The sequence below is a fragment of the Callorhinus ursinus genome, unplaced genomic scaffold (genome assembly GCF_003265705.2).
Source record: "Callorhinus ursinus isolate GAN/ISIS: 27379988/994484 unplaced genomic scaffold, GSC_fseal_2.0 scaffold2, whole genome shotgun sequence".
NCBI classification, from domain to species: domain Eukaryota; kingdom Metazoa; phylum Chordata; class Mammalia; order Carnivora; family Otariidae; genus Callorhinus; species Callorhinus ursinus.
This window is the reverse complement of record NW_027397064.1, coordinates 7,583,572-7,599,146: the sequence shown is the minus strand read 5'-3', so window position 1 is coordinate 7,599,146 and position 15,575 is coordinate 7,583,572. Positions and strand designations below refer to the sequence as shown.

At 39.7% G+C, this 15,575-nt stretch overlaps 1 protein-coding gene across 1 annotated transcript in view; it reads left to right on the top strand.

The window, feature by feature from the left end:
• LOC112837630 (nuclear body protein SP140-like protein) overlaps positions 1–15,575 on the top strand; it is a 56,130-nt gene that overhangs the window by 25,764 nt on the left and 14,791 nt on the right. The window contains exons 12-16 of the mRNA XM_025890069.2: positions 1,715–1,801; positions 2,022–2,120; positions 2,928–2,981; positions 13,242–13,307; positions 14,765–14,845. Of these exons, the coding sequence (XP_025745854.1) occupies positions 1,715–1,801; positions 2,022–2,120; positions 2,928–2,981; positions 13,242–13,307; positions 14,765–14,845 (387 nt within the window). The remainder of the gene's footprint in view (positions 1–1,714; positions 1,802–2,021; positions 2,121–2,927; positions 2,982–13,241; positions 13,308–14,764; positions 14,846–15,575) is intronic.

Below are 15,575 nucleotides of genomic sequence, written 5' to 3'. Positions count from 1 at the left end.
TCTGGTAGTTTCATTTACAGAATAGGTCCTTCCTATTAAATTTATAGGGACTTTTTAAAAAGAAAAGAAACTGTTAGATGATGGTCTGAAAGTAGCAGTTACTGGTTGGGACATGGGAACTTTTGGTCATCTTTCTCTCTCTTTCAGAAATACTATTAAAAGCCCTGTTTACTTTTGACATGTCCAGAGTTCCCCTTTGAAACCCAAAGTTACCTTTGGTGAAATTTTGCCATTTATTAAGACAAGTGCAAGAATGTTTCTGAGAGTACAAAGAGGAAGTGGAGTTCTGTCAGTGGGAGACTGTAGCTTTGGCCAAGACACAATCATGACAAATAGCAATGAGGCCACCATATGCAGTCCTTAGTGTGAATGGTGTCCTGCAAGTGAATGGAGTAATGGGTTCATCCACCGAGCAGAGACTACAGTGGGAACATATGATTGATTACCTGATAGTAGTTGACCTCAGATTATGTGCTAAACAAAATGATTTTGTTTCACAAATTGACAAAAGGTTTTGGTGAGGGATTCAAGACCAAGGGTGACCAAATATCTTTGCACAAATTAACTACTATTTAATGGACCCACATCCATTCATTAGTTTTGGATAGGGGACTTATCAGGGTTATGCCTCCCTTAAACCATTTAACCCTCCAGGGTTATTTGCTTTGGATCACTTTCTTCTAACATTCAAGAAGCACAAGAAAATCAGGAGCAATCAAACACATAAGACAAAACTTTTGAAAAATAGACAAAAGTAAGAGTAAATGAAACCATAGCAGAATAAAAAATATTAACAGAATATTTGTTAAATGCTGCACCTCCAAACCAAAATGTCTAACTACTTTGTGTCTAATTGCATATACATCTTTAAGTAATAAGATTAATTCAGAAATCAGAACTCAGTGAAACAAGTCAGAGTTCAAGTCGTTGTTGAGATGGATTGATCAAGAAGACAATCTGAGTTGGGCAAAAGAGGCAGTGGATTTATACCTATTGGCCCAAGGATCCCACAAGACATTGCTAAACAAGAGTCTTCAAGATGGGTTGGTGGGAAATCCATTTTTGGAGGGATAGACCATCATGCCATCTCTGAAGCTAAAGGAAGGATTTATTGCGTGCTAAGCAAGGTGCATGGTGGAAGGAGGTATGGTATTTACCGGGCATGGTTCTTTTAAAAAGGAAATTGCTTTTAGGTAGAGTTTTAGGAAGCTTGTAGTTCAGGAACTGCAGACTTTCAGACCCGGGGAGTGTTTATAACCAGGTTATCATTTAGTCATAGACACAGGCTTTCTGGAGTGTGGCGGATTGGCTGATTTTCAGAAGTGTAAGGCTGTCACTGATTGGCTGGCTTTAAATGTGGTTAGTGATGTAAGTAGTGATGGGCCAATTGGGATGAGTTTAAAAACCGTTCTGGTAATTACTTGTTACAACTTTCAAAGAACAGTTGGTTTTTCCTGGAAGGATAAGATCTTTTTACTTTATTCTTAGGGCTACAGGTAGAAAAGTAGGCGTAAAGAAAGCAGAATGAGGTACAAAAGATGGGGAAAGCATGGCTTTGGCAGCTCTAGGTTGTGATTATTAGAGCAGGTGTAGTCTTCTCCCAGAAGGCAGTTCATTTTAGCTCAGAATATCAGGGTGCAGCGTGAGAGCACCAGAAACTCTTCCCTCATCACTCTCAGGATCCACGGACTGTAATTTTCTTGCTTCTCTTTAGTAGCTGGCGAACTAGAAACTCTCCAAATGAATAGAGAGGAAGAATCAGAAGAGCTTATTTCCAGCCTACTACCCTATGATGGACAAGGTAATTATGACCTAAAGAATAATGAAAAACAGAAACAGAGGCTGATAAAGAGAAAAAGACAAGGGAGGAAAAGGGGGGACTTAAAGGAAAGGCCAGAGATGGGGAGGGTCAATGGAAGATTTCCGAGGAAGAAGCAGAGAAGGGGAGATCAAGAAGGGTACAGAAAAGGGGATCCCTGGGATATAAACGAAAGTCTTCATACATCACAATTCTGGCCCAGGAGCTGAGCTCCCAGCATATGGAAATAAGAAGTGTTCCTGTGTTATGTGCTTCTCGAAAGATGTGCCAGAAGGTCCAGAAGCAAGTACTGCAAGTATGGGTAAGGCTACCGGAGGGTCGAGGGATGGGGGTGACTCTACGGGCAGGGTGGTGGCAGGTGGTCCCGTCCATCCCAGTATCCTGTTCCCTGCTTTGCCTGACCTGACCCCTTTGGGAATAGTAACGAGGCAAGAGATCATTACAAAGTTGCGTTCAACAGGATGGGCCCTGCTGATTATACATGAGTGATGTAGTAGAAATACGCTCTTAAAGATGGCAGTATCTTGTTTACTACATTAGTCTACTAATAATAAAGTCTTGTATTTATACGGTGATTTCCGTCCCTGTCACACCCAATCTTCTGTGGAGCCCGAGAAAGCCAAGCATAGTTCTGCTAGTAGAGAACAGTGTCATTTTGTCACAACCTTAGAAAAATCTCAAAAGACAACTAGTGATGCCACTTGCTTGTCAGGAGGAAAGACTATTCTTAATCTAGCACATATTTTTGATGGATGCCCTCTAGCGTGTGGCTGGTTGATCTAGTGATTTCCTGTAAATGTTTGCCCCTAAGATTTTATTTAATCCTCACAAAAAATCTCAAGACCTAGACAAATATCCCTGAGTAAACTAAAGTACACAGGTATTTCAGTGTTTTTCCAAGTACTGTTGAGAAACAAAGGAAGACCCAGAGCCCGTCCTGGACTCCTAGTTCTCAATTCAGTAGGTTTTTAGTCCCTTTAGAGGGAAGAGAGAAATGATAATCCAAACATCTTTATAAATTCAAGTCTTCTGCAGTATGAATAATCCTAAAATTTGTAACTTTTATTTATTAACTTCTGTTTCCTCACCCTCACCTGTTACTCTCCAGATACTGTGGATCTTGGAAACAACTCTTCTTCAGGAAAACTCAAGAGGAAGAGAAGTAAGAGCGTCTAAGATTTTGCTTGCTTTCGATGTTAAAAATGAGGTTTTCAATGCTAGAGTTGCATTATTACTATTTACAATAATAGGTGATAATAATATGATGTCTGCCCAAAGATGTCCATATCTTAATCTCTGGCATTTGTATTCTCTATTATCTTACATAGCAAAAGAGATTTTACAGATGTAATTAAGGTAGGGACCTTGGAAGAGGATATTGTTCTGGATTATCTGGCTACACCCAATATAATGGAGTAGCTGTTCCTGGCTGTGGAGAGAGGGGGGTGGCCATGGAAGATAGTCACAGAGAGACACCATATTGCTGGCTAGAGGAGGAGGAAGATGGAGGAAAGGAACCAGGAATATGGATGACCTCTGGAAGCTGGGAAAGTCAAGGAAATGTATTCTACTGTACAGCCTCCAGGAAGGAATGAAGGCCGACTGACTCTTGTCACTTCTAATCAACACAACTGTGAGATAATAAATTTATGTTGTTTTAAGCCACTAAATTTGTAGTCATTTGTTATGGCAGCAATAGAAGAGTAATCCAGACTTTGGTTATTGGAGGTGTAGTGCAGCTGTAACGCATTCCTAAAAATGTGGAAATGGCTTTGGAATTGGACAGTGGGCAGAGGGAAGTATTTTAAGTGGAATGATAGAAAATGTCTAGATTGCCTTGAGCAGTCTGTTAGAAATACGGGGCTGAAGACTCTGCTAGAGAAAGCTTGGACGTGCAGAACATGGTAGAGAAAGCCTATTTTGTCTTAGAGGACATGCAAATCATCATGAAGACTCGGTAGAAATATGGAAGTTCGAGGTGTCACTGGTGAGGGCTCTGAAGGAAACAAGGAACGTGGTTTTGGAAACTAGAGAAAAGGAGATCCTTAGTATATAGTGTCAGAAAACTTAGCAAAATTCTGTCCTGCCCATAATGTGGAAGGCCGAACTTTCTGGATAAATAGCTAAGGAAGTTTCTAAGCAAAGTGATAAAGGTGCAACTGGTTTCATTTTGCTGCTCATAGTAAAATGTAAGGGGAAAGAGGTAAATTGAAGGAAGACCTGCTTAGCAAAAGGAATCTGGACTTGATGATTTGAAAAATTCTCAGCCTTTCCAAGCTGCAAAAGGTGCTAAAATTTGGAGCTTCACTGTTGGAAAAAGTGTGGTCTGTAGTGATAACCAAGAGTATGGCCCTACAACTTCCTGCTAATGCGCCAGAAGTAGTGAACGGTCAGAGTATTCAGTCCCAAGGAAAAGGTTCTTTGAAGGGATTAAGGATGTGACTCACAGATCCCCTCGGCCATGTCAGCAAAAGTAAAAACTAGGTACATGATTGTATAGGAATGATCTGTGGAAGAGTCTGTCTAATGGAGGAGATCCCCATGACATACACGAGAGTGCTATGATCCCTACGGATCTTCTATCAACAGAAACAGGGACGTCCATGTCCTGAGTTCTGGAACCTGTAACCCGTTACCTGACATGGCAAGAGACTTTGAGGGTGTGATTAAGCTAAGGATCTTGAGATGGAGAGATTGTCCTGGATAATGTGGGTGGCCCCAATTAAGTCACACGGGTCCTTAAAATCAGAAGCCCTTCCCTGTTGTGGAGAAAGGGATATGTGATGATGGGATAATGATCAGAGATAGGCAGTGTAGCTGGTTTGAAGATGAAGGCAGGGGGCAGTGAGCCAAGAAATGTGGGCAGCATTCAGAAACTGGAGAAAGTAAAGAAATGGATTATCCCCTATAGCCTCCAGTAAGGAACAAAGCCCTGTAGACACCTTGATTTTAGCCCTATGAGACTTGTCTCAGATTTCTGACCTTCAGAACTCTAAGATAATAAATTTGCATTGTTTTAAGGCACAAAGTTTATGGCAATTTATTGCAGCAGCAATAGAGAACTAACACTCTTCATAAGACCAAAAAAATTAGAAAAGGAATATTTCACCTTTATAGGTTAGATTATGTCTTTTAAAATAGTAATTTACATATTTTTCAAAATGCTCACATCTTTATTTTATTTATTTATTTTTAAATATATGATCTTTGTTGGGGCGCCTGGGTGGTGCAATCGCTTGAGCATTGGACTCTTGGTTTTGGCTGGGGTAGTAATCTTGGGGTTGTGGGTTCAAGCCCTGGGTCAGGCTCCACGCTTAGCTCAGGGTCTGCTTGGGTTTCTCTCTCCCTCTCTCTCTGCCCCTCCCCCAATGTGCATGTGCATGTGTGCTCGTACTCTCTCTTTCTCAAATAATAAGTTAATCTTTAAATATTAAAAAAATAGGGCACCTGGGTGGCTCAGGTGGTTAAGCGACTGCCTTCGGCTCAGGTCATGATCCTGGAGTCCCGGGATCGAGTCCCACATTGGGCTCCCTGCTCAGCAGGGAGTCTGCTTCTCCCTCTGACCCTCTTCCCTCTTGTGCTCTCTCTCATTCTCTCTCTCTCAAATAAACAAAATCTTTAAAAAAATATTTAAAAAATATATGATCTCAGATTTTTTTCTATGCATGTATTTATTTATTTATTTTTTATTATTATGTTATGTTAATCACCATCTATTACATCATTATGCATGTATTAACACATTTAGAATTTTCTCGTAAATCTAAATAAATCTATTCATACTGTTAGATTTTCTTTACTTTAAGTCAGTATTTCATGCACAAGACACTACAAACATTTAACATTTTACCTGTAAAAATTTTTGTTTCACTCCTGTTTTAATTTGCATTGCTTTCACTTTTGTTGTGGTTGAGCACTTTTCAGTTATTATTGGTCATTTGTTTTTCTCCTAAAAACGCCTCGTACATGTGCGTTGCTAGTGATACAATCCTGCTGGCCTTTTCTTTTTTCTTTTTTTTAACCATGCTGAACAAGCATAGGACTATATATATATATATATATATATATATTCTTTCTGGTTTGTATTCTCTTTTGTCCTAAGGAAGTTGGAAAATTTTATGTAGTAAACCCTGTCAGGCTTTTTCTTTACGTTTTCTAAGTTATACTTAAAATTTACAAGGATATTTCCCACCTCAAAATTTTAAAAATATTTATATTTGCTTCCAGAATATCTGAAGTACTTAATGCTTTTTAATGTTTAAATCTATAATAATTCACCTTTTTGTGTTTTATGTGAGACAAAAATTTCAAGAAATAAGCCCCATGCGTTTTTCCTCATGACTTGAAATGCCCTTTTTTTCTGTGCCTTTCCCTGTATTTGTGGATCTGTGCCCGCACTCTACTCTGAAACATTGGTCTGTTCATTTCTAATGCATAGCAAATTGGTTTAATTACAAAGCTCTCAAGTATATTTTGCTATTCCTACTCATTATATTTTCTTTTGCAAGGAAAAAAGTAAAAAGTGCAGGGAGGAGCATCAGAAAAGAGATGTCAAAAGATCAGTAATCCTGGCTTGCTCAGTGTGGATGAGTTTTAAAATCAGTCAAGATTTTCCCCCAATCCCTCCCCAATTCTTTTGGGACCCTGATTGAAAATACATTGTGTATTGAAATACACAAAACTTGCAGATTAATTTGAGTAGAATTGAAGGAGAATGAATCACACATTTATTCAGATCATGTTCTATGTTCTTCAGAGTTTTGGTTTTCTCTCTGTAGATCTTGCACATTTTTACTTTTCTTATCAGCTTTATTGAGATATAATTTCATACAATAGCAGTCATCACTGTTAAGGGATGACTAGATGAGTTTTAACACATGTGTTCTGTCATGTAATGCCACCATGATCATCACATGTAACATTTCCATCATCCAGTGAACCTGTGTCCGTTTTTCCACCCTCTGGCTCTTGACAACAGCTGATCTGTTTTTATCACTATAGTTTTATCTTTTCTGGAATTTCATATAAATGAATTCGTACGGTATACAGACAGTATACAGTTTTTCATTATGTGGCTCTTCCACTTAGCATAAAGTTTTGAGACACATCCATGCTGGTATGTGTATCATTAGTTACTCCATTTACTCTGAGAAGTATTTCATTATATGGATATTCCACAGACCTACTCGCCGTTGATAGATGATAAGTTGTTTCTAGTTTTTGGCTATTGCAAATAAAGCTTCTAGGAACATGTGCATACAAATCTTTAGGTGGACATATGATTTAATTTTTCTTAGGTAAATACATAGGAGTGATAATACTGGGTCATCTGAACATAAGTACATGTTCAACATTTTAAGGATCTGCTAAAGTATTTTTTATGTTGTTGTACCTTTTTATATTCCCATCAGCAGTGTATGAAAGTTCCCATTACTCCATATATTTACCAACACTTGGTATTGCTAATCTTAATTTTAGCTATCCTCATAGGTGTGTAATGGTAATTTATAGTTTTAATTTGCATTTTCTTAATGAGTAATGGTGCTGAACATCTTTTTATGTATTTGGTTGCCACCCATAGATCTCATTTAGTGAAGTGTCTATTCAAATATTTTATCCATACTTATTTGGATTGTTTATTTTCTACTTGTAAAGTTATTAATATATTCTGGATACAAGTCCTTTGTTCTTTATATACCATACAATCTGTAGCCTCTCTGTTCATTTTCTCAGCAGCGTCAAAGAGCAAAATTTATTTTGAAGTCTAACAGTATTTTTTATAATCTGTGACTTTTCAGTTCTATTTAAGAAATCTTTGCTCAAGATACCATATTTTCTTCAAGACTTTGATGGTTTTTAGCTCTTACATTTAGATCTGTGATCCAGTTTGAGTTAATTTTTGCATATGGTATGAGGTAAGGATTCTTTCTTCCTTCTTTCCTTCCTTCCTTCCTTCCTTCCTTCCTTCCTTCCTTGCTTCCTTCCTTCCTTCCTTCCTTTCTTTCTTTCTTTCTTTCTTTCTTTCTTTCTTTCTTTCTTTCTTTCTTTCTTTCTTTCTCTTTCCTCTTTTTTTTGGCATTCAGATATCCAGTGGTTCCAGACCATTTGTGCATTGAATTAATGAGTCAATTACCTTGACATCCTTGTTGTAAGTCAGTTGCCCATATGTGTTTAGCTGTATTTTTGGACTTTCTTTTCTATTTACCTGTATGTCTTATCTTTATGCCAATACTACACCATCTCGATTACAATAGCTTTGTAATAAGTGCTGAAATCTGGTAGTTTAAGACCTCTCATTTTGTTTTTCTTTTTCAAATTTGTTTTGATTACTTTAGGCCCTTCACTTTGGAGCTTCTTCTGTCTTTCAATTCAGTCACTGTCAAGATCATGTCATTGTCCAGGGGCGCCTGGGTGGCTCAGTCAGTTAAGCATCTGCCTGCAGCTCAGGTCATGATCTCAGAGTCCTGGGATCGAACACCAACCCCATATCGGGCTCCCTGCTTAGCAGGGAGTCTGCTTGTCCCTCTCCCTCTGCCCTTCCCCCAGCTCTCTCTCTCTCTCTCTCTCTCTCTCAAATAAACAAATAAATAAATCTTTAAAAATAAAAAAAAAAGATCATGCCATTGTCCAAAGTGCTTCCTGAGCTCCAGCTGTGTGTCAATGTGTTAGGCCAACAGAGGGAAAAAGGGTGAAGAGCAAAAAATACCTTCCTCCAGCGGTCTATCTCTTTTGTGAGAAGCTTTCCTAGAGTTCCCCTCCTCCCACAACAATATCCTGTTCTTGCCTTACTGATCAGATCTTAAGCTGGTAGCCATGAGAGTTTGAAAGGGAGGTTATGAACTAGGGTGTCTTGTGCAGACACATCGACAGCTTCAATAGTGCAGGTATTCTATTAGTTAAATAGGAATGGAAGATGCATATCTGGAACACAGTCTGAACAACTGACCTCACCAGTTCTTTAAAATTTGGTGGAAGTTCCTTTGCACACTAATGTGTGGTCAATATTTGTAAATGTTCTCTGCCACTTTAAAATAGTGTACATCGGGCTCTAGCTTCTCCCCATACACGTCTTTATCAAGCACAACTTTGTTGTCTCAATCTTCTGAATTAGAGTCTTCTGGGTTTGCACAGAGATGTGTTCAGTTCTCCCACATGATTATGTATTTGCCAATTCTTCCTTATTCTGTGGTTTTACTTTAAATAACTTTGGTGTTTTAGCCTTGAGGTTCCCCTTCTTTTTTTTTTTAATTTTTTTATTATGTTCAGTTAACCTTCTTAACCTTGCCACTAGCATTAGCCTTCTTGGCTTCCAGTTTCTTCTCCTTTGTTTCCAGCATCTCCACTTAATCACCTGCCATCTTGCAAGATGGGAAAGAGCTCTTTTTTTGGTTCAGCTGATTTAATTCTTTCTTTTTTTTTTTTTAGATTTTATTTATTTATTTGAGAGAGAGAGAGAGCACATGAGAGGGGAGAGGGTCAGAGGGAGAAACAGACTCCCCGCTGAGCAGGGAGCCTGATGCGGGACTCGATCCCGGGACTCCAGGACCACGACCTGAGCCGAAGGCCGTCGCCCAACCAACTGAGCCACCCAGGCGCCGCAGCCAATTTAATCCTTTTGGTTCTTTTAGTGCGTGGTCTCTAAGTGGCAGACTCTCCAAGTGTTATATTTGCAAATTTGCCTTGATAGAATTTTTTTGCAAGGTTAGAAATTCTAAGTTGACATTTATTCCTCCTCAGGACAGTAACGTGATTACTGTACTGTCTTCTCAAATTATTGTGTGGTGGATGAAAATTCTTCTTTTATTGTGTCATTTCTTGGTAAATAATCTTTCTTTTCTTTCCAAAGCTCTTTTTACCATGATTGAATCATGGAAAGTTTAGGTACAGAAAACTTGGGAGAATTTTATGTAAACACCAAGATACTTTCATGTAGATTCATAATTAACATTATACCATTCTTACTTTTATCACGTTTCCAACCATATATCCATTTGTCTGTTCCTCCACTTCACTAACCCATCTTCAGGTATGAAACATCTCAAAGTTGCAGACATCAGTACACTTCCCCCCACATAACTTCAACCTCCATATCATTAACTAGAATTCCTTATTTGTTTTTAGTTCTTTTCCTTTTCTTTTGAGATAACCTTTATAATAAAATGCACAAATACTAAGTCTATCATCTGATGACTTCTGATAAATGCATTCCCCTGTATAATCCAAATCCTTATCAAGATACAGAACATAACCATCCCCCTGCAAAGAACCTTTATGCCCTTTGGTATATCCTTACCTGTCACTCATAGGACAGAACCACTTTTCTGTGTTTTCTTGGCAAGTTAGTTTGGCTTGTTTTAAAATTTTAAATAAGTGAGGTTTTTGAGCATGTTCTCATTTGGAGTAAGGTTTCTTGAACTCAGCATAATATTTTTCAGATTTATTCACATTGTTGAATATATCAGCATTTTGTTTGTTTTCAGTTGCAAAGTATCACACATTATATGAATATACCAAATTTTGCGTATATATTCTCCTATTGGCACACACCGCAAGTGTTTCCTGTTTTTTGCTAATATGAAAAAGCTGCAGTGAACATTCTTGTAGAAGCCGTTCTGTGGACTCATGCCTTCAGATCCCTTGTATAAATACCTAGGAATGGAATGTCTGGGATACGGGATAGGTGCATTAGTTCTTTTCCCCAGAAACCCATGTTGGGGGTGAGGTGGCACACACAGGCTGTGCTCAAGCTGAGGAGTACCACGCTTCATAAACCTTGGTCCTAAAGGTTGCTGCTGGCAAAGCTGCTCAAACCTTACCCCTGAGGGAGACATTATCTTATTAGCTGGCACTTGAGCAAATCTCCTCTGGGGAGAGGAGGGAGATGTTTTCTATTTTATATAGGTCAGTAAACAAATCCCTCTCTGACCTAGAGGGTTACATTATCTCTGGCTTCCAAGGGTGCTTGTTATTCAAACATCCCTGTAGATAGTTTGAGGCATGTGGAAATGCCAAGGAAAATTGCCTCCCAACAAATTCACCTCGCGCAGCAGATTCTGGCAAATTTCTCCATGAAGACACCACTCCATCATCCATTTTGATTAATTTGACCAGTGTGGGCTAGGACCAAATCCATTCAATTTGTTACATGCAGTATTTAACAAATTTCATAAAACATAAATGATTTAGGTCTCTAATGACCACCCTAAGCTATAATTTACCATGTTTGCATAAGGAGGCAAGTGAATGCCTGGCTTTTACACAAGAAGTGCAATTCCAAGGTCACACATGGTGGCCCTGAAAGGGAAGCATTTACAGTTGCTGAGGTCCCCTAATGGAACATACATCAAGCAGGGGAAGATGGATGGTGCCTCCAACGTGGGCCCCTTAGAGCTCCCAGTTTCATTCATTGCATCTAGTCCTTGATTTGGGGGGGCACTTCCTGAGGAGAGTCCATTCCAATCTGCCCTCTTTGTCCATGACAACAACCAAGTGGCATCTGCCTCCCCCGCCTCCCCCACCCCAACCAGGGACTGAGAGTGGGGGGGTAGGGATGATGTCTAGAGGAATCTTGCATGGGATGTGCAGACACTGGAGCCTATCCCTGTTTTCTCATGTCTGATGCAGAATGGTAGACTCACCATGTCTGTGGTAAGAGATATGTACCGGGGTGGTTTCTCTCTGGAGGTAGGATTCAGGGCAGTTCTGCACGGCAGATATCATTAATGCTTTCCCTTCACCGTACCAGCTAGGCTTTACGGGTTCCCTTCTCAGATGTCTGGATTTTTGCTCTTCCTTTACTGCCACAAAATCTGTGTGTATTGTTTCGGTGGCTGTAACTTCATCTCCTTTCCAAATGATCTCCTATTCCCACTCAGACATTTTATCCAGAGGGTCAGATATAAGTGGGGCAAAGGCATTTTCATAAAATGTAATCAGATCAGAATTAAATCTGAATCCCCTATGCTCTCTGAAGGCTCTGCCCTCCAGACTGGTAGGGGAAGCAATGAGGCATCATCTCCAAGAGCAGCAGAACAGAATCCTGAATTTCCAGAACTTGTCTGTCTAACACAATTAATCCCCCACCACTTTTTATCCTGATCATGAGGCAGGAAGGAGCTAATCCCTTTCTGGGGACAGCTGCCTTCAGTGACGAAGGAGCCTTCCAGAGTTGGGTGGACAGGAGGAGATGAGGGACATAGAGTCAGACAATCAGTGCACTGGACGTAGTTTTTTTGATAAAGGGCACACCATTGTCACACTATTAGTGGTTCAGTCATGCTCCTGACACATATGAGTTTCTAGGGCCACAGTGGTGTGGCCAGAGTCAGCTGGTCTGTTAGTTGAAGTGTGGATGGTGTTGAGGCACCACCCATAGCCCCCAGAGGGGCTCAAGGCCTGATCAGTGTCCTGGGAGCAGTCAGGGACAAAGTCCCTTGTGATGTGGCTCTCCCCACTGAGAGACAAACAGGTCTGTTTCTGGGAGGAGTCACGAGCCTGGCACATAGCCATAGCCCCTACATAGGGCTGGGAAGGGTCATGGAAAGCCGAGGTGCCGATGGGGCAAAATCCCAGAATTCTTGAACATAACCATTTTCATTTGATGAGCAAGGCTTTTTATTTGTAGGCCCTTCCTGCCTTGTAAGTCCTGGAGTCTGAGTTGACCCACCTCCGAATGGGATGGGAATCTCAAGTGGGAGTCATAAGGCCTCCTTCCATGGATTGGGTCTTCACTCTTGGTGGTAAAAATCTAGTAGCTGGCTATTTTTATTTCACAACAGTGACAAGATAAGATCTCTATTTACCCAGTGCCAGTGGTCTTCTCACACTCCTATGTGTTCATATCATGCACAACATATAACCTGCTGTGGTTTCAGTTGGGGTGGGGGGACAGTCCTGGACAGTCCAGGAACTCTGGGCACTAGATGGCACAGAAGTGGGAGGATTTGTGTCACAACTACAAGTATAGGGATTGTTTTAAGTCTCTACATCAAAGCTGAGAGTGCCTCCTGACCTCCAGCATGGCATATTATCCATGATGCTATCCCACTATGAGGAGTATGCCTCCTCATGGCACATTTGAACGTACTGGAAGACACTTGAAGAGGAAACATATTGACATATGCCCTCAACAATGGTCATTCAGGTTAAGACACCAAAATAAAACTCCTGTTCATTTTCCAATTTTAGTGGTTTTTTTGTTTTTGTTTTTTGATTTTCAAAGGAAAATTGTCTCCTGTAGTCTCCCAAGTCCATGTGGAGTAAAGCATAACTCTGCAATCAGCCACACACTGCGTGCAGTGGTATTCAAGAATTTTGTCCTGTTCTTGTGGCCTGAAAAAGTATTTGTAATTACTAATATATATGGCTTTGAGAATTATATTTATAGCTCTGAATGGTTAAGTTTATTTTCTTTTGTTTGAAGGAAAAAAGAAAGGCCATGCCTGGACAAGAATTAAAAGGAGATATCAGGGAAACACACATCAAAAAGGTAAGCACTTGAGTGTAAGGACCTGCTTACTGTCCCCCTGAAGCCCTGAGGGCTCCTGAGGGACCTGACCCCTTCCTAGAGGCTGCGCCACGAGGGCGTAAACTAAGACGCTGTAACAAAGAGGCCTGAAAACACAGTGGCTTGCACAAAATGGCTTAGTTCTCAACACGGAATCACCCAGAGCTAATTGATCTGGGGAGACACTGCCATCCTCAATGTATGGCTTCTCTGCTGGGTCAAGAAATTTGTATTAATTTGGTAAGATGGTCCAGAGAAAGCCAAATGCAAAAAGCAGCCTGTATGTGTAGGTGGGTGTGCATGTGTGCACATGGTAAAAAATGAAAAACATGTAGTTGTACAAATGTATTTTTAGATATTTATAAATTTTTATTTTTATGTATTTATCTATCTATATATAGACACAGATATACATATATGGAAAAATCAATAGATATTCATCAATAAAAATATATGCAGCAGTTTATATATGGTCATTGGAATATAGGTGATATTTATATTGTTATTTGTGTTTTTTAAGAGTATGTTTACATGGAAAATTATATTAAACATGTTCAAATTTTGCAATGAAAAGGTATTGTTTAAATAGTAAAATATACAGAGACAAAAGCCTCGGGGAATATTTTTGAACAAGTTAATTATGGCTCTCCCTAGAATGGTGACATTTCATATAATTTTTATTTTCTAAATTTCCAGTAATATATATGTATTGCTTCTAGTTGGACCTCTGAAATCTTGTTTATTTCAGTAGTGGTTTACTTCTTTTTTTTTTTTTTAAGTAGGCTCCGGGCCCAGCATGGGCTTGAACTCATGACCTTGAGATTAAGACTTGAGCTGAGATCAAGAGTCCGACACTTAATCAACTGAGTCACCCAGGCGTCCCTCAGTAGTGGTTTAAAAAACTCCTTCCTTCTAGACAATGAGAGCTAGACCTAATTTTCCATGTGATTGCCAATTTTGAAACAGATTCATATAATTAGATTTTAGAGTCCAATTAAAATTATTAATTTTCACCAATCTATATATCTTATGTTCTTGTGAATTTACATGGATGCTCTGTTGGTGAATGTGCACAATTTTGTTTGGAAAGAAAAAAAAAGTGGTAGCATCCATTTTTGGAATGCTTATTTTCAAAATACCAGATATTTGGATTTGATCATTATATCATTTTCATTTAGGTCTTTGTGTACGTGGATAAATTCTAAACCATTTTGTACTCTCCAAAGTACAATGAAATCTTGTACATAATTTAAAGTCTCCCCTTCTAAAAGTATAGCTCTAGACACCTGTTTGAGATTCCTTACCATTAACGTGCTTTCTTGGCTGAGTGAATAGGGAAAGGGGATTCAGAATTGAATCTGGTGTTCACTCACTTGCTTTTGGTCTCTCATGTGAACTGCTGTTTTGTCCAACTCTGTATCTTCCCTGCTTATCCCCAGACAGAAGCAATATCGCTGGTCAGTCGGTCTCCGGTGGGAGAAAGAGGAAAATGCATCTGCAAGAACGTGCCAAGATCAGGGGTAAGATAAAGTTTGTGCCGCTTCTACTTGGCCCCGTGGGTCAATACAAATTTTGCTAAGGTTTTGAGGAACATAGATCTTCCTCAGTTTTTTATTAGCCAAAGTTACCAGTCAATTTGAGAACTGCAAAATCTAGAAAGCAAACCCATTTGGAGCCCAGGTTATAAATTGTTTGCATTTATATCATAGTTTTTATCTGCCCGGGACCTAAAATCCTTTTCCTGAGTTTTATCTGCTTTTTTGTGGAAATTTCTTTACCTTGCATCATTGGTTTATTAAAATGGCCAGACTTGGTAAATTACAAGTAGAAAACAAGTTCGTTTTTTCACTGCCCTTTCAAATCTACCTTCTGGATGAGTTTTTCCTGTTTTGGGCAAGCCTGATGGTTTTCCTCTTCCCTTGTCGCAACGGTTTAAGTCTCTCTCCAGTAGATGAGAGTCCTTTCTGGACTAGTATGAAAACTTCAATATTTTCTCCATTTCAAAGCACCTCCCCTCCTTCAACCTAAGCAAACCTCTGTCTGGGCCACCCTCAGTGGGGGTGTGGCATGGTCAGATTCTTCTCACATTCTCTCTTGGCTCCACCCACACTCAAGAGCTGCTGGTTTGGGCCCCTCCAAGATTTGGGGGGGTGGTGGATGAGAGAAGAGAGATAAGAAAAGGGAAGTGTGTCCCTTGACAGGTGTAGCTCAGAGACAACCTTGGGAATGCAGGGTACACAATCGCTAGCT